We start from the raw sequence: 20138 nt of genomic DNA on the forward strand, positions 1-20138 counted from the left end.
GGGCGATTAAACAATATTCTTTAAAAATAAATGTTGATTGAGAGAGCTGCAATTTCTCCGGAGTCGCGTGTGAAGTATTTGATATTTCCTGTCACCGTAATAAAATAAAGAATTGCTTTTGCTACTTCCCTGATTTAGGAGATACTTAAAGTTGTTTAATGAGTTTGCATTTCTTACATTGAGTGGTAACTCATTCCATTCTTTTAATGATGAAGGAACAAAAGAATTAGCGTATAGAGAAGTTCTTGTAGGTATAATTTGGAGATTTGTTGAGTTACGGAGATTTTACTGACTTGTTTCACCTACTGTATTAGGAACAAGATTACACAGATATTCAGGAGACATCCCATTTACCATCTTAAAGAATAAAATTAATTTATGTTTACGACGGCGCTCAGCAAGACTTTCCCAGCATATTTCGTGATAGAGCTCCGATATGGAAACAAGTTTAGTGCATCCACTTACAATTCTTGCAGCATCATGCTGTATCTTTTCGAGTTCTTGTGATTGTTTGCTGTTTTATAGGTCAAATCCACACGTCGAGTAATACTATTTATTGCATGCTTTTCGGTGGTTTATAGAAATATATCAGTGATATAAAACTGGTAATTTCACTGTTTGAAACAGTGAAATTACCACTTTGATAATTTCACTGTTTTGAATTTAAGCCCCTTACGTTGTTTCAGTGAAATACCAGCGTGCACAGAACTGGGTACCAACTTAATGACGTGACGTCGAAAATGACGTCACGTTGTATTATTATTTGGCGCGCTTTTCATTCAGTATTAGGTTTAATGTCTTTTTAAAACGTTTCTTTGCATATAATAAAAAGAAAATTTGTTTAGTTTAGTGTAAGATCGAAATATATTTCACCTTGTGAACTCCAAAAGTTCATATTTCACTCGTGGCTGCGCCACTCGTGAAATATACCTATTGGTGCTCACTCGGTGAAATATATTCCGATCTTACACTGAACTTAACAAATATCCTCTATATAATATTAAGGTTTATTTAAGCTGTTTCGAGTGTTTTGGGGGAACTAGTGGTATATGTAAATTGTGGTTGAATTAATCTTATCTAGCTAAATTAGTTTTTTTTTTCGATAAGTAATCAATGTGTTCCTGTCAAAATAACTGTTGTCAACCTAAAGCAATAAAAATATCTATTGTACAGAGCAGACAATACCATCTCACTCAAGTTGTAGCTATTATATTTAGTTTCTACAGCTGTACACTGTCGTGAGTATTGACGATAAGATGTTAGCACGTCTTACAGTCATGATTATGGTACAATAAATCAAAAACCAATAAAGCTAACATATGTTTTTATACCTTTACATAAACGATCAAGGATTGGAAAGGAGTATACGGCAACAGAATATTTGATGTTGTAATAGTGTCTTTACTTTGAATTAATTTTTATTTAGTTTGGAAAACATGGTGTATATAAAGTGAAATAATGGACAAGTAATGTGAAAGAATTCGAACCGGGATATTTATAAAAAAGTTTTAGAATTATCTATATTTTATAAATTGAAATGGAAAGTTTCTTGTGTGTTATATAAAAGGATTGATGGATATAATTGTTATAACAAATGATTTATGTAAAATTGAAGATAGGTTAATGCAGTAACAAGAAATTAGCTGATATAGTGCCAAAAATAGAACGGAAAGAAACCACCGCATATAACTATGGAAACATACGAAGAAACATTAATGACGTACCGGGATTATGTTATTTACAAACACATACATTTGGTTGTGCCACCAGTTCTCTTAATTATTGGTACTTTTGGAAACATATTTTCGTTTTTCTTTTTAATAAAGAAAAATGTACGAAAGACATCTACGTACTGTTATCTGATAGTTTTAGCAGTTATGGATTTACTAGTGCTTTATGTGGGTCTGTTTCGACTATGGCTTGGACAGTTTATGATAAACATTGAGGAAATTAGTAACGGGTTGTGCAAACTTGTAAAATTCCTAGGATATTTTTGCAGCGATGTGTCTGTATGGCTTATTGTTGCGGTGACTATTGAAAGAACTGTAGTTGTGCTATTTCCACTTAAGGCAAGGTTATGTAATATCCGAACCTGTCGTTTATGTATTTCTATATTAATTCTCGTTTTCTTACTTGTAAATTGCCATTTCCTATGGTCTGTAAACCTGCAACATTTTTCTCATAATAGTTCAATAATTTCAAAATGCCAGGCACAAAGTGGTTACGTATATCTAGTTGATACTATTTGGCCATGTGTAGATGCAGTTATTTATTCATTCTTACCATTTGCAATCATATTAATTCTCAATAGCCTAATTATAAAAAATCTTATAACTGCAAAGAAGAGACGAAATGATTTAAGGCAACATTCTTTACTTTTATCAAAAGATCCACAACAAATGTCCGGAAGTGTAATGAGCCACAAAATTACGTGCATGTTGTTAGTTATATCCTTTGTATTTCTTGTGACAACGTTGCCAATGGCTATAGTGTTGATACATACATCGCTTGCTGACAGTGTAGTTGATGACACCACACTTACAAGAAGGATGCTTATTTATTCAATTGCTGAAATGTTAATGTACTTAAATCACAGTATAAACTTCTTTCTTTACTATGCAACAGGTAGCATTGAGCTATGCCGTAAAGACACAAGAAGGCACACAAGTAAAGAATCATTAAAGACACATAAACTTTTACATTTGAATGTGAAAGAATCAAATTGCTCGAATTAATAAATGTCTAAATGTCATATACATGTATTATTTTAGTGAATCAGAATGTACGTTAAATGTTATAGAATAGAGATGGTATATTTTTATATCAACATAATGTTTGTTTTATTTTTTAAACGATAGGTTATGAACTAGCATACATTCAGCTGTTATAAATACTATCAATGATACAAGATCAAATTCATGATAACGAAGGTTATAAAAATTGTAACATATGTAAGTTTGAAGTGATCTAAATAAAACGAATATAGCTACCTTTTAAAAACCTCAATGATTATTCTTTTAACTCATTTTGATATGTATGTATTTGTCTAGTTTAACTTTTGCTACTGAATATTTAGAATAACATAGAAGCCGAAAAACAACGCATTTAATCGATGACAATATCTCTTAATAATATCCTACCGCCATTTTGGAAATTTCCTAAAGCCGACAGATAGTATGCCAGTACATACACCATGCTTTATTTGAATCATGATTGGAAAACAATTGAAACAATTTTATTTCTTTGTTTGCGTATCAGTCTTATGAAAACCATATCTGCATATATTGCACTTTTTCTCTTTGAGATCTGTTTATTATACGAAGATTTCATAAGGGTCGACTCCCTAGCAAAAATCAATGAAGCATACCTCCGCCGTTGTTTCTCTTATGGGAATGTGTCACATTAATTTTGGAATCATGTGGCACCACACGTAAATAGCACGTAAAGGTCACATCTATTGTTCCGTGATCACCAACGATTTATAAGTACTCAGCGTATCCAACTTCTTCCATCGTACTTTCTTCTATTTTAATATTTCATGTTCCTAAATTGAATGCTTTGAGAGACGTCCACGCTAGTTAGTTGTTACCGCTGCCATAACTAAGCTGTATTATAAGAATTTTGTGTTTCATGTTGCAATGTTGGACGTCTTTAAAGGTTACCATTTGTAATTTTTGGTGAAACCATTATGTCATGAACAATGCCATTAAATGCAGACGCATACATTTCATGAAATAAAATATATATTACACTGGGCATGCAAGCGTACTTAACTTATACTGGCACATTACAGGCGCAAACTAAACTGAACTTAGTGTGATGATATCTTAGTATGTTAGAAGATCTCTTTTATATATCTTTACTGCACGAAAATGTCTTATTTTTATTATTGATTGGTTGTTATGATGCACAGGTGTACAGAAATGGAACCATTAGAAAATTAATAATCTAAATAATATAGAAGTTTGAAACATTATTATATATATGTTAGAATTGTGTGACAAAGTAAGATAAGCAGTAAAACTAAAATATCTTATCTATACAGTTATTTGTCACAATTAATGTATCATCAAAACGTCATTAAACCAAATTTGAACCTGAGATTAAGTTTGTAATTGTTATTTTGCATGATATATTTTATGACTTGTCTCTTAATCTTATAAAAAGTGTCTAAGGAAAACAAAAAGAATGATTTTAAACAAAGTGTTTTAAAGTTGCTTCAAAAAGATTATTAATAGATATTTAAAATGTATTGCTAGAAAACTTTGTATTTATCTATGATTCACATATAAATAAGCACTAGAATTCAATATACTAGTTATGCATTTTTTGTTAAATGTTGCTTAGAATTTCATCTGTATAAACAGTATAACATTTGAAGTATTCATTTATGAACTACATGTATTAGAAAATCTGACTCCAACTATATGAGGTTATGTCAATAAATAGTTATATTTTACAGCAAAAATAATTGCACCAGTTCATTTCAATGTACCCATTTTAAGATGGTACATGTTTATCATTAAGAAACATTTTAGTTTTCAATAATGTTTTTAAATACAGATATTGTTGACATATGCGATAACTTGTATGTATGTAACATGACTACATCTTAAATTTTAAACATATGATTAATCGTTAAGCCATACAAGTATCTTATTGTGTAGCAAAACTGTTTCAATCAGATGTTTTATTTATTTATTTATTTATTTTCTTATGATATTAATTCATTTTCATGTCAGAAAACAACCTTAAGAGCTTTTTTATTACTACTACCAGCACTTTAAATACATCATTGCATTTCCTTAATAATTATCATGCTTCGTGATTTTTAATACATGGTGCAACATTTAAGGTTTCAATTTTAATATATTAAGTTAAGTATATTTATTCAAATTTGCGATTTTAAAATATTATTGAAAGGAACATTTATTGTTTAAAAACAAACAAAACTGTCTATCATACTATCAAATGATGTTTGCTACAAGAAATGTTATACACTAAGTCTCATTTTAATGTGAATTCGTGCAAAATCTATGCAACTTTCATAATATTTCTAATATTAATACCAACAATGATTTATTGCTAACAAAAATAGACAAAGAGTTTCGTATCTAACGTTTTCTAAAAACTGCTGAAGCTCACAGTTTGTGGCAATTTATATTAAAGAAATTTTGAAAAAACTTTATTGTCCCCCTAATTTTAAACAAAATTTTTTTGTCCCTTTTTTTCAAATTTTTGGAAAAACCCTTTATTGCATGGTTTTTTATTTGTAAAACAAATTTTTTTTGAAAAAGTTTTCTCTTTGTTAAACAAGAACAATTAACAAGAAAAAGGAAATACAAGTTATAAACAATACAGACACATATTTAAAAAAATTATCAGGGACCTTATAAACCCTCAAACAATTTTTTCTTTGTTTTGTATGTATATACAATTTATATCCTAATATGTATAGTGTCACTTATTTATACAATCAGGTATCAAACATTTCTCTTACCTTTGTTCAAATAAGCTATGTATGTGCATACCAAGCCATTTTTACGTAAATGCAACGCAATGTGTGTCCATTATATATAAATTACATAGACTTCCTATTTTTATTAAGTCAAGGCTGTCTGGGCTTTATTTGTTTCTCATTTGAACAACATGATATATTGTTGATATATTGTTGTAACATTATAACAAATTACATCTATATAAAATAGGAATGTGATTGAAGGCTGACATTAATTTGTTTTTGTTCTTTTAACGTTATCACTAAATAAACAATGGAAGTGGGAGGCATCTCTCTCACTCTCCTCTTGAATCAATATTTTACCCCAATATGTCTCAACATCTGTTTGTTTATAAGTCATAATGAATAAAACTAACGTAAAAGGTCATACAGATTGTGTCTATTCTCGTCAAATAACATTCAATTAAATTCCTACAATTCCATCAGATCAATGTATTTAAGGTTTTCTTTCATAATTAAAAACAAAATGTGATAAGTCAAACAATTTATCTCTATTTACGTGTTGTTGATTTTGCCATCATATTATAATTGAGGAATACATTATTATGAACATTTTCGATTTTCTTAGTGTAAACTTAATGATAAAATAGAAAGAAATTAACTTTTACTCCACATCTTGCTTATAAACAAAATCTTACAATTTGCGCAAATAAAATGTATAAAAAAAAACGTTTTCCCGAAATTATGTGTAATGTGAATTGCGATTACTATGCTGAATCAATCTAGAATCACACTTCAAATACCTGAAAAGTTTAGCATATATTGTTGAATACCTTAAACGTTAAATCATTATATGCTCGTATATTCAAAATGTTAACTTTAATCAAGAAATCTTGTTCATTTGGCAAGAAATATAGGCCCAGTTGCTCAAACCTTTAATATTTAATTATAATGAAACCATAGTTAAATTTACAAAAATATGTTAAATTCTACGTTAAATTTTGTTGTTAAACAATCCAGTTGTTCAAGCATTGTTAACGTTAAAGTTGTGTTAAATTAACAACGTGTTGTTATTATTTTTTTTTTTTGTGTGTGTTAAATATCTTTGTTAAAAAAGTCAGTTGTTCAGAAAAATAGAGTTATCTTTTAGTTAAAAAATCGGCTTTATAACGAAGATTTAACAACAAAATTAATTCACCTCCAAAGGTGAATTAATTTTACTATTAGTGAAACAGAAAATTGCTTGTCCCCTTCTATGCCCCTGTTAATTCACAATCCGTTACTTTTATCATTTTAACAAAAATGGGATATCTTTCTCAATCATAAAACATATTATAGAGGTTTCAGCATTGTTTTTTTACAGCGACGCCTCGTTAACTAACGTAAATTTTAACATGGCTTTGAACAACTTAATTTTTTGCATTTTGTTAGTCAACGCGAAAAAGCTAAAAATTAACAACTGCTAAGTTAATTTGTTGCTAAAGTTAACAAAATATTTGAACAACTGGGCCATAGTCTTCATTTATCTAACATAATTATATTCAAAGTTGAGAAACCAACTTGTTTTCATAACTATCCTTTTCTTATGAAAGATTATAAATTCCGATGAGGTAAATAACGGAAGTGTAGCTATCTTATAAAATAATGTTTATTTCATGACAGTTAAAAATTCGATACAAAGATGGGTGTCAATAAAAAATTTTGTAAGAAAATGTGAGCATAAACTTATTCGTACTATAATCGCTGTGGCATAGAAAAAGATCAATATGCATACAAAATGGAAATACAAGGATACTAATAAGACATATTCTTTATTTGAGCAAATTTTTTAGCAAGTTTTTCTCGTTAAGTCTCCTTTACAATATCAATACAATTCTTTACGCAAATGATTTAATATTATAAAACGATTTACTAAGTAGATGTGAATCATTGTATATATATATATATATATATATATATATATATATATATATATATATATATATATATATATATATATATATATATATATATATATATATATATATATATATATATGGCTATTTAACATTTTAAGTGGATTGGTCTACAATGATGACATAATGTTGATAAAAACAATAGAATTGTATCATTTTGATATTCTTAAAAAGTATTTCTTGAACTAAAAGTTGTAAACAAAAAATATTGAACAGACGATATTTGTTTTATAAATATTCAGTCACCGCATTTACTTTATTGTTGTCGCATACAGTAAAATAAGTTGAATATATCCGTGCAGATGTTAAATTTGTCCTTCAATCTAATAGATAAACATGATATTGATCATTTATACGATGGAAATCAAATCATAGCTAAAAGATCCACACTAAAACATTTGGTGCTTAGCCAAGTCCAATTATTACATGTAGTTCGAGATAGCTACGAGAATAATTACCAGTTTGGCTGAAATAAAGAAACTCGTCCACAACTTGTATTGTTTCATTTATAGATATAATTACCCGAAGAAGATAAGAATGTATACGTCATTACAGTTAATTATTTTGTTTCATTTATAAAAGCAAGTAACATAAAGCAGAAAACTTCTTACATTTTTTTTTCATTTCCGATACTCATACATCTTACATACATATAGCTATGACGTTACGCACCATGCTTCATCTTTATTTGCTTGAATTGCGGCTGTTATTGTTATTGTATGGTAACCGTTATTGTTTCCGTTAGGTTTACCCATGTCAGAATGACTTGGTGCTAGATAGGTCACGTGTTCTATATTTACGTCATATTAAAATACAATGTGTTACAATGACGTCATTTCGACATATTCTAGAATGAAACTGCATTGACAGTAACGAGCTTTGTCCAGGGGCGGATATTCCTATCTGATTCGCAAATATAACAAACTTTCAAAAGAAAGATAATACGAAAAGAAACAAATTGCAGCAGTATAAACTTTTCCTGAGGTCAGACAGAAAGTGCCGTATTTCGTTTTCAGCAGTCAAAGTTCTTTTCGGAATCTTCTGTTGCTTTTCTTTTCGGAATGTCGGTGATTCTACTAAGATTCCTACTAAGGTTCGTGTCTGAAATAATACACGGAAGGGCATCTGAGGTTTCCTCCACCAGTTAAGCTGGAACATACGCGACGTATGTCCATATAATGTGCCGGTGTGACATATAACCCATTCAAACAAAACATTTTTGACGCAATTAGACGCAACGAAACGTCTACATTTAAATAAAGATGTCATTACGATTTATTTGATGTGAACTTATCCAATAAAAATACAATATCAATTACATTATATAACAATTTTGTAAACTCGTTTAATATCATTTTATGTGATGAAACTATATGTGACGAATGTGAATATAAAGCTAGAATAATGTTACTTAACCTTTCACGCACAAAAATACATTATTTTGTTAAACGATGTCTCACGGAAGATAATACATCAAATAATGTATCACTTATCAACGTATTCCGTGTCTTTTAGGGATATCACACCAAAACTTGCCTTATTAACACAAAACATTATTTTTAGAACTAACATCAAGAAAAGATATCGCTACACAAACAGTTCACAGACATCATCTTAAATTAGATAATTTCTATAATAATGATTATAGTATTTATACTCTGCGCAGGCCCCATTCGCGTACAGGATTCACTTCAATATTCTTCAATTTTGTTTCCTGAAGAGATTGGTCATGTTGCGATGCATGATGCCTTCTGAATTCATTTGATTCTAGCGCTTGTTTTGGATTCTGGATCTTAGAAGATTTGGTATAACTTCTTTTAATGTAGTGTATATCATACGTAATTATTGCTGCATACTGGAATGAGATATTAATTAGTTATTAAGAACGTGAAAAGTATTGTTTTCAATTTAACTTCAAACCGAGTTTATCTTAAAAGTCACTTTACCAAATATATTTCCTTTAAATACAAACTGTGTAAAATACACAGTTTATATATACATTTTATCAAGTTGTGTTCTGTTAAGTATAAAGAGATGTTGATACTAATGAGTATATGTTTGTAAAATGACATACAAATATGGCCGTTCTCGCTAGCGTCTCAGTCAATATAAAACGATTATTTTCTAATTTTGTTAACTGTTTGAAAATCATTATGAAATCGTTGTCAAATTTTATTTCAAATTAATTGTACTACTGTTATACCACTTGCTATGAACATGCATGTACTTGATATACATGTATTAAGATTTGATATTTAAAACCATGATTTGCAAAACTTACGAATATCAGCATAAGACATCCGGCTATCGTACACAACATTGCAGAATATCCTGTATCCTGTCTGTATGCATTTTCAACATAGATAGTTGCTACTAGAATAAGTATAGCTAAAACAGAATAATTGTTGAAACGATTAAGTATCTAAAACAGTTTTACTGTTTTAAATGTAAAAATATTCGTAAAATTAAAATTGATAAAGACCATTTACTTTCAAATCAGAAAAGCTTAATTCATTTCGTGTATCAATAAACTTGATTATTGAGCTGGCACGACTGCAAACAACAGTAGGTTTAATACATTCTGTGTGTGCGGGCAACACGGTCAAACCTAAGTAAACCAGACGATATTTTATTTAAGTGAAGATTATATTCCATTCATTTAAAACTCGCAAACATTTTATATAAACGACAAATGTCAGAATTGTGTTGATTTTCAAAACGTAAACGAACTCTATCCTTATCTTATCTACTTTTATTGCGACTTCTGTCCTAAATACAGAACTTCAAATTCATTTTTCATTGTTTCATAAAATTATCTTTCTTTTTTTACTCATGCCAACAGATATTCTCAAAATAATAATTGTACATCATTTAAGAATACAATGCTCTTTCAAATTTACCAGGCAGGTTATCCTTACTTAGAATTGATTTAGTATTTATATTTATTTGTCTATTTACCTGCAGTGGGATAGAATATCCCAAATGAGATGGACAAGAAAGACATGTATAATGAATTTTGGAACAAGTCAAATACAACTGCTGTAACGAGTAAACTGGCATTGGTATACACCACAACAATTGCGGCTGTCATCAGTTTAAAGGAGTTTCCCAATACTGTGGCTGCAATAGAATACAAATAAATACATAGCTACAAAACGCTAAAATATACACTAAGCAATACATTACATCCTAGTTAATAAGACGGTCGATCCAAAATTGGTCATTCAATTTCAAATTTACTCGCGGATTTGATTGGTTGTCATGCGTGATTTCATTTTGTTTGTTTCCTTTTAAATAGTGATTGGTTATTGATTAGTGTTTGTCTTAACCTTGTGCCGCTGTACCCACTTCCGGTAAATGTCTGCATACCACTCTGGAGTGTAACTTCTTATTGCGGACCTCACAGCATATTTGATCTCATCTTCTGTATCAAACCTCCGACCCCTTAAATCTGCTTTCAGTCCAGGGAAAACACAAAAATCTAAGGGGCGAGATCGGGGCTATAAGGGATATGACGTAGCCGCTCATATCCTAAGAAGTCAATAGTAAAGAGTATCTCGTCTGCGCGGTGTGCTGGAGCGTTATCTTGATGAAAAATAAAATTTTCGATGTCGCATCCTGTTCGCTTTTTCCTGATAGCGTGCGTTAGATCCCTCCGCACAACCTGTTAATAACAAATTCATTTTATTTGAAACTACCACAAATGCGGCAAATTATAAAAAAAAGAAATTATAAAAATAATAGTTTCTTTCACTATTTGTTATATTTTATTTACTTTTCACCTTACATATAAAGAAGCATAGAAATTTAGAAAAAAACATTTCATGCGACATAATTAATGCTTACCTTTTGATAGTACTCTTTGTTGACTGTCGCCGATCTTGCCACCGCATGTTGCAACAGCATACCCTGGCTATCCATGAAGAAAATATACATTTTTTTTTCCGCCGACTTGCAGGTTTTCGCCTTCTGTGGGGGGGGGGGAGTGATGAAGGTCGCTTCCACACCATCGACTCTCGTTTACTCTCCGGGTCGTAAAAGTTCACCCACGTCTCATCCGTAGTGATAATGCGCCTTAGGAATCGTTCGCCGTCTCTATCATATCGCCGTAAAAATTCTCGGGAAGCGTTTACACGGGTTGCTTTGGTTTCATCTGTTTCCGATCTTTGGCGATGACGTCCTTCACATCTTGGATTGAGCGCTGATCGTTACCCGGTCTTCCGCTTCGTGCACTTTCAGTAATTTCCGTCTGACCCTCCCTAAAACGCTTTTGCCAGTCAAACACAAGTGTCCTAGAACAATTATGAACACCCTCCGTCTGATTCAAAAACTTCCAGGTAAGAGTCGGAGTCATTCCAGACATCGCACAGAATTTTATTACTGCCCGCTGCTCCGTACGTTTTTCTGAGGTTGACATTGTTTCGTATAGAAATTTTCACGTTGCTTGAATAATCGTGCACAAAATGGCGATACATTATCCGATCACGCTGGATTTTAGCAGTTGTTTACTAGAAACTTTCAGCTGACGTCACGTACAAAAAATCACGACATTCTGGTGCCAGTATTTTGAGGCATTCATGAAAGAGTTTTATTCCCATCTAGAAAAATCAAATTAATTCTGAAATGCTCCGTACACGGGTTGCGGGTGTGTTTCATGTGAAAAATAATTTCCAAATATTTACTAAATTGATTTTTTTCATACATGTTGATACTCAAATTAGTTAAAAATACCTTCATGGTAAATTTCAAGACAATCAGACGTCAATAATCTTTTTAAACAGACCAGTCCGGGAACTTTTTGACTATACCTCGAACATGCTATTGTAAAACTTCGTTTTCATACATACAAATATACATTAGCATATGACAAACCGTATACATATAAAAAGATAAACAATTTCACTTGTATATTATCGTATTGTGAATATCATTACAAACTATATGAACCAAGGAGGATGTCAGGTTCAAAACCAAAGATTAAACAATCAGCCCATTATAAGGAATGTTAAAAGACTCTGGAAAACTGTTCCTATCATACCAGGGTTAGTTACAATATACTTATATACATGTAGCTTGTTACATTATTTTACCAACATAAATGATTGCATGACTGTAACTTATATTTTTCTATATAAAATCTGTTTTATGTCTTATGTTTTCGATTTATCCCAAATACTTACTGCAAAGCCATATGCAACAATTGCCTGAAATATAATATTGGAATATGAATAAAATTGTCCTTCGCAACCGAAACCGAGCGTAGAACTGTGTTTATTTTTTTCGAGCATTTTTACCGCTTAAAACCACATGACCAATCACTGATCACTGATATACGCATCAGTGATCAGTGCACTAGTTTATGTGCGACATAACGTCGCAACATACGTTCTGTGGCTATACTACGTAACGCGCAGAACTTAAAAATCTAACGAAGCCCGCATTTTAATTGTTATTTTATTTTTCTATTTGTGGTAAGTATAACTTGATCGGTTGCTTATCTGGATACATTAATAAATATATCGATTGTAGAGAGATCGTCAGTCGATATCGTCAGTCGATATCGTCAGTCGATGATTTGTAATTATATTCAACGACCGGAAGTTTTAACGTGCTTCAAATCCAAATCGATAATTTTTTCACCGATCAACTTATCTTTCCCCACTAGCCGTTGAAACATAGAAAACAGCTAAAATAGAGAAAACGGAATCCCTAAGAAAGCCCAACACGGCAAAATTGTAAAATGTTGCAGGCTCGGATTGATTGAGCCTGTTCATGGACGGTACTGGAAAATGCAAGTTACCGTCCACGCCCCCAAGCACCGGCTTAAGCAGAATTCAACATTTAAACACATAAATGGTGAAATTTTGAATTTAGAAACATCGGCAGATGTGTTCATACGGCGGTTATCATGGAACCTTCAATGCGATACAGTAGTGTCATTCCACGAAAAGCGGCGTATGGTCCCCAAGAAAAAGAATGTGTGTGCCATAAACGAGAAAACAATGGGCGGAACTAAATAAAATGGACTTTTGAAAGGGGATCTGAGGTTATGAAGCCTGCATATCACAGACAAGACGTCAAAAAACAATTTAAAAAGCAGGCAACATACCCTAAGGGTGATTATACAGTATTCAGGAAGGAATACTGGAACCACCCATGTTGAAATAGGCCAAAAACAAGAAACTAAAAATACCATCTAAAATGCATACACAACAATAATGTCGTGCTGAACGATCTTCAAGGATCGAAAATATAACATCATTGATTAAATATACGGGGAGACTTTTCACAGCCGCCACACGGCACAAATAACACGGATGTGACAATAAAATAAGTTGGCAGTAAGTGGTATCGGTTTAAAATACTTTGTAACCAGTTCACTGTATTATAAATCTAAATATCTTCCAATCAATAACAAATGGATTTGTGTACCTTGGGTTTTAGCTTAGTATAACAAGATTTCTTCGGAAAGGTAACTTATATTTGTTTCTTCGCGCCATTGCAGTATAGGCCATATGGCGACCTTCAAGCTTTACTGGTGCAGGGCAATCTCACGCCCCCAACAGTTTATTATTCCAGGCACAAATGGGCACATGTGTAGAACAAATAACGTTCATTGAGCTAGATGAAACGTGGTTTAGTTTCTAAATATATATGAATTCATTCTGTACATAGTCACATTTCAAATCATGACGAAGCTTACGGAACGTCGGTGGTTCTACTCAGGTGCCCGTTCGTGCCTGAAATAATGCACGGAAGGGCACCTGAGGTCTTCCTCCACCAGTAAAGCTGGAACGTCGCGATATGACCTATACTGTGTCGATGTGACGTAAAACCCAAAACAAAAAAAAACAAAAAATCATGACGAATGTCCATTCCTGATTTTTTTAAGGGAATGATCAAGTTCCTGTAACAGGAATACTTATTTTATTAATATTTGAACAATTTTCTAAATATTTTGTATGCTTTAGTATTCATTACAAAGTGGCTAGTGTTTTTTTCCACATTGTTACAGCATAAGGGTTTATTTATTTACTTATAATAATTATTTATTTACTTTTTTATTTATTTATTAATTTATTTATATCACCAAACTATGAAATAAATACACAGTTTCAATTCAAAGAATAATTTTATGCAACAATATAAAATTGTATGCTGTTATCATTCATTCATTACATTTACTTACATGTGTAGTCAATATTATTTTCCTTGAACCAGTCAAAGGTTTTACTATCACAGCTTCGTGTCACTACTCCAATACTATAGCATTTTTCGTTAAGGTAGCTGTTCCAAGGCGCAACATTAAATGGGTAATTGGTACGAGACCATTCATTGTCGTATTTGCCGTCTACAAGATGTATAAGTACCCAATAGGGGGTGAAATATCCAATTGTTAATAGCCAAAAACTTACGAAATATATAATCCCAAACACAATCACAACTCTGAACTTTATCCTTTTCGACAGCATTTTTATTTCCCCTCAAGCATGGAAATAAAAAAAACAAATGAGAAGATGCAACTTGTAGGTAGTACTTTTATTGATACCCTTCTTTTGTAAAAGATTGATTTCTCATATAGAATACATGTTTGCATCCAGTGCATAGAATGCTTCTAAATCCAAAATTAAAATTCAACGTAAGTATAACACAGTTATAATCAAAGTATTTTTATCAGTACAGATTTTGTAAAGATTTTAGATTACTTTAGTATACACATTATTTTGTATGTTTATTTCTTATCACCACTACCTGAAAAATGAGACGGATAAGTGATTTATTTTAGTTAGCTTTCAATTTGGTTTTGTTTGATTTTCAAACGTTACTTTTCATCACATGTTTGCAATAAATACATGTATTAACGTATAAAAAATAAATATTGAAAGTTAAAGTACCGGCCACAAATAGGCTTTTTCGAACCGAGTCTGCAGCATTTTTAATTTTCCTTTCTTGTGCTTGAGACTTTCCCGTTTTTTAATCTGTATTATAACTATGTATGCCCGTAACGTATAAATGTGAGAGATATTTATGTAAAGTAAAAAGAAACGCATTTAATGTTATAATATAACACATACTTTTTATGTAAATTGCATATATCTTAAAAATTGTATCCGGCAGATAGGGTTGAATGTCAGCTATAATTTCATTTAATAAAGTCTTACACTGCAGTCCAAAATAATGGGTTAATATTTTTCTAAACAAGAATGGATTTTTAAATTAGATTTGCAAGGAATTTGTTGATTTCGAAAGCATTTAAAATCTAAATGCTTTACATAACGCATAATATTTTTATGGCAATGTCATTTAATTATAAAGCAATGGTCAGATGTTATCCAAATGGACATTTAGTTATAAAGCTCTTATGCTGCAATTCCAAACCAGTGAGTTAAATATCATTATAAAAAGTGAATGTTAATGAGGTTTTGTTGAGTGTAAACGCGTTCATAACCATAGAGCTCTTAATATGATATGTTTTTATCACCGAGAAAAGTCAAGATGTTATTATATAATAATTTGTATTTTAAGGCGAACGCTTATAATCTGAGATTATCAACAAATAAAAGAGTTTATGTGAAATTGTACGTTATACTTTTCCCTTATACTTTTGAAGGGAGCGGTGGCCTAATGGTTGAGGTGCCTGCCTCTCAACCAAGAGAACATGGGTTCGAGCCCTACTCGGATCACGACCATGTTTCTTCATATGACACCAGTACTGATAGGTTCAAGGAAGCGGACTTGAAAGTGAGTAAACTTGAACCGCAATCGAGCTTAAATAAATATGTTTAAACCAAACTAAACCATGCTTTTCCCTTATGTATCAACTAAATTTATTCTTTTTGTTTCAAATTGGACAAACTTCATAGGTGATAAAGTCAGTCTTACCCTTTGTTTTATATCCTTTCCAATCATGCGTCTAATTCAAAACCAAATAAATAAGGGCTCAGCAAATATATGTTCTAACCGCCTCCGTCGTCGAGGGATTAGAGTCGATGACTTCTAATCCAGTTACCTCTCTGGCGTGAATTCGATCCCCGGGAGATGCTTTGGTAGTTTAGCGCTGAGGAAGGTAGTCTAGTACTGTCGTAACTCTCCAGGAACGATGGTATATATGACTGAAATACTGTAGGGAAAGGCGTAAAATGAAACAAACAAACAAACAAACAAACATATATGTTCTAGTTGATACATACAGTGAACTTAGTTATTAATTTAAAGTATGATTTTATTCATTTATGATGATTTTCATTGACTGTAAAGAAAAGAAAGTTTTATATCCATATTTTAATAGGCTACATTTTACAGTTGCAGATTCATGTATACTATACTCATCCTTTAGTGAAATATTTTAATCATGGAAATTCATTGGAGTCTGTAAATTTCAACTGATTATATCCTATTTGAATAAAGCAATAAGTTAACTGTGAATATAAAGCTGCGTTCTTTCTAACAGGCCAAGTAAAATTGGTCTTGGCACTTATTATTCATATTGTTTCCATCAAACGTGTGAAGAATTTTAAACATATCTACTTTGTGTGAAGTCAAAACATATTTTATTTACAAAGGGACTGTGTATCAATAATTATAGTTTCTGATATTAGATTTGTGTTTGGGCATTAGTGGTACTCAATTTTCGACACTTAAAGTGCTGGATTCAATGATCCCGAAGGACCAGAAAAACACTGAAATTAAGTACTGGGCAACTTTTTACGGCTGCCGCATGGCACTAAACACCTGCTGTTGTGATTCATAGATATCTAGGAAAAAATGATATATAGGAAGCATAAAAATCAGCGAAATTTTATGAACATGTAATTGAAGATTATACTGTGCAATCAAAGGATGATACCCCAACGTTAATAGTATCTACATCAATCTATGAGAATAAAAAAGAAAGAGGTAAACATCTTTAACAATAGACTTGTATTTTTTTTTATTTAAAATGCATACGCATTGATTACAGTATGATTTTTGTATACATTGCTTTCAATGTATACAGAGTTATAAGCTATATCTCAGAAAAGATACAGGTTTAATGCATTACCGAACAACATACACTCCCGGATAAAAACCGCTATAGAAACTAGTTCTTCATTCTGCAGTAGCGTTACATTCCGACTACACATCATTAAAATAGTGTTTGCAAAGTTGTTTAAATGCTTTGAAATTTCCAAATAGTTCATTTTCATGAAATAATAGACTCTACATTCCTTTAAAGAAAACAAAAAATAACAGTTCATTGATAAAATCGTAGTTTATACCTACGCGTTAAACTTCGCATATACGCATGCGCTTGCTAGCATGAATGAATACATCGTAAATATAGTAAGGTCGTCAGAATTATATAAATGGGACGAAACATCTCAGATAGATGTTTAATCAAATAAAATTCCCGATTTACATTTATGCAATAAAATTGCCCTAAAACGTTTTACAAAATGGGTATGGAGCTCCGTAACAAAATTTACCAGCGTATACCGGAAAATGTTGGGGTTTTTGTTGTTGTTGTTTTTTTTTAAACCTGGCAATTATCGTGGCTTCAAAAAATAGAAATTCCGTAAGCTATTCTTTTGAATACCTTTTTTACACATGATTTTCCTTTCACTTTTGTATGCCTTAGACTTTTTAAAAGAAATGTGTTTCGAAATTCAGCGAAGATTGCCTGATTCAGTACGGGTAAAAAAAAAAGATTCGGCCGCTCGACCGTTCGACCCATAACAATTCGTCGAACTTGGGATATTGACGATTAAGCCAGAGTATAGAGCTAAATATAGGCATATGTGGCCAGATTCGACGATAAGAAATAATCATTTGAAACTAACTGTGAATCAGTGTAAGCATTAAGAAATAAATACATTAAATTATGTTCAGAAAATAGGAATTTTTTTAATCTTCTTACATTAATGGGTGCATGAAAAACACAAAAAATACCGAAAAACACTTAATATACAAAAAAAATATTTAGGCTGTGATTAACTTCAGCAATATAAACAATTTTTGATGGTTATTTGATGAAATGGGTTCAATAACATCAGTTTTAAATCGATAATATCATAAAATACGCTGATGAATGTATTCGCTGATCCTGCGTCGCACATAGAAAAGCCGAAAAACACACGTCACAGGCAAAAAAATGCTAATTTCCATTTTAATCACCAGAGAAATTGTTGTTCACAATTCCGATCAATCAATTTATCAGTTGTCAGCATTATATCGAAAAGAACACACTATAAAAAATGTTTTTGGAAACTCAAGGGATAATCTTAGAAAATATGGATAAGCCGAAAAACACTTTTCACGGCGATACAATTGGTATAATTCCAACAAAATTAGTATTATCTACTTTTTTCTATCCTTTAAATGATTAAAATTTACTTTCTTTTTGCAACCAGTGTAAATTAGAGAATGATTCTATTCTGTATTTAATGCGATATGAAAGTGTTTTCGGCAAAGTAACAGTCTAGCTTTAAAAAACATGGAAAAGCCAAAAAACACAAAACAAAAAAAACACACACATTTTTTTACGGGCGTTAAAATAGTCGTAATTAAAACAAGAGCCGGTATTATTTTTTTCAACCATTTAAATGAATAACTATTACTTTCTTTTGTTACCAATGGAAAATGTCAGTGATATTATTTTTATAAATACAGTATGAAAGTGTGTTTCGTTTACGTAACGGTCTAGCGTCAAAAACATGGAAAAGCCAAAAAAAAAAAAACACATTTTACTGGCGATGAAATGGACATTTTTAAAATTGGAACTATTGAATAAATTTTTCAACCGTTTAAATGAATGATTATAACATTATATTTCTTAGCAATATCAGTAATATTTTTGGAATAAACATTGTATGAAAGTGTTTTTCGGCTATGTTACTGCCTAGCGTCAAAAACATAGTTCTCAAAGCAAAAAAAAACAAACAAACAAACAACACATTTTACTTGCGATAAAATAGATATATTTAAAAAAAGTGCTGCTAAGTACATTTTTCAACCGTTTAAATGAATAACTATTACATAAAATTTAATACCTTTGTAAAATGTCAGTTATTTTTTGTAATAAGTATAGTATGAAAAACTTGTGTTTTTTCGGCTATTTAACAGTCAGCATTAAAAACATGGGAAAGCCGGAAACCACATTGGACTCGCGATAAGAAAGGTATATGAATAAAAACACCCATAAAATTAGACTTTTCAATCGTTTAAATAATTAACTTTCACTTTTTATTTGTTTATAGTAAAACTAATCGAGCAGTCGTTTTATATTTATATGCTATATGAACTTGCGTAGTTACAATAGAGTAAAGAACATATATAGAAAAGCAATAATTTACTTAATCATTACGCAGTATCTTATTATTTATTTCAGTGTTGAAACCTATAGGTTGGCTGAGGGTGAGGTTTTAGATTGTTGAATGTCGGCCATCAATCTTATGTCAACTGTGGTCTGTCCACATTTAGCATTGTCGGATACCCACGGCCGAACCATTTACATTTATCAGTTATGTCATGTTAAATGTTAATCAACCATGTGTATCCGACGATGACATTACAGTTGTTAATAATCTGCTGGTCATTTAGTTTGTTAACACTTTACTGGTCACACTTTTGCCCCAATTGTCACACAACATCGTAGGAATGTGTGTGACATGTTTTGCTCGAGTTTGAACATGGATCACCTTGGTTGAAAATCAGAAGTAAGTCACAGTAGCCAATAAATAGAAAAA

General features: G+C 31.3%; 1 protein-coding gene across 1 annotated transcript; it reads right to left on the reverse strand.

Annotated features, from left to right (window-relative positions):
• Window positions 1-8590: 8590 nt before the first annotated feature.
• On the reverse strand, window positions 8591-15009 carry LOC132740191 (uncharacterized). Its single transcript, XM_060728047.1, has 4 exons — window positions 14603-15009; window positions 10372-10533; window positions 9695-9801; window positions 8591-9268 (listed from the first exon to the last, which is right to left on the reverse strand). Exons 1-4 carry the CDS (start codon window positions 14883-14885, stop codon window positions 9065-9067), a joined length of 756 nt encoding a protein of 251 aa, XP_060584030.1. The 5' UTR covers window positions 14886-15009; the 3' UTR covers window positions 8591-9064.
• Window positions 15010-20138: the final 5129 nt, after the last annotated feature.

Source organism: Ruditapes philippinarum, unplaced genomic scaffold (assembly GCF_026571515.1).
Source record: "Ruditapes philippinarum isolate M1 unplaced genomic scaffold, ASM2657151v2 ctg4380_1_1_1_1, whole genome shotgun sequence".
In the NCBI taxonomy this organism is placed as follows: domain Eukaryota; kingdom Metazoa; phylum Mollusca; class Bivalvia; order Venerida; family Veneridae; genus Ruditapes; species Ruditapes philippinarum.

Coding starts and splice junctions, on each gene's coding strand:
- LOC132740191 (XM_060728047.1), bottom strand. CDS start 14,885: ATGCTGTCGAAAAGGATAAAGTTCAGAGTTGTGATTGTGTTTGGGATT. Junction 10,534..14,602: donor AAATAATATTGACTACACAT/GTAAGTAAATGT, acceptor ATTCTATTGCAG/CCACAGTATTGGGAAACTCC. Junction 9,802..10,371: donor GATATTCTATCCCACTGCAG/GTAAATAGACAA, acceptor ATTCTGTTTTAG/CTATACTTATTCTAGTAGCA.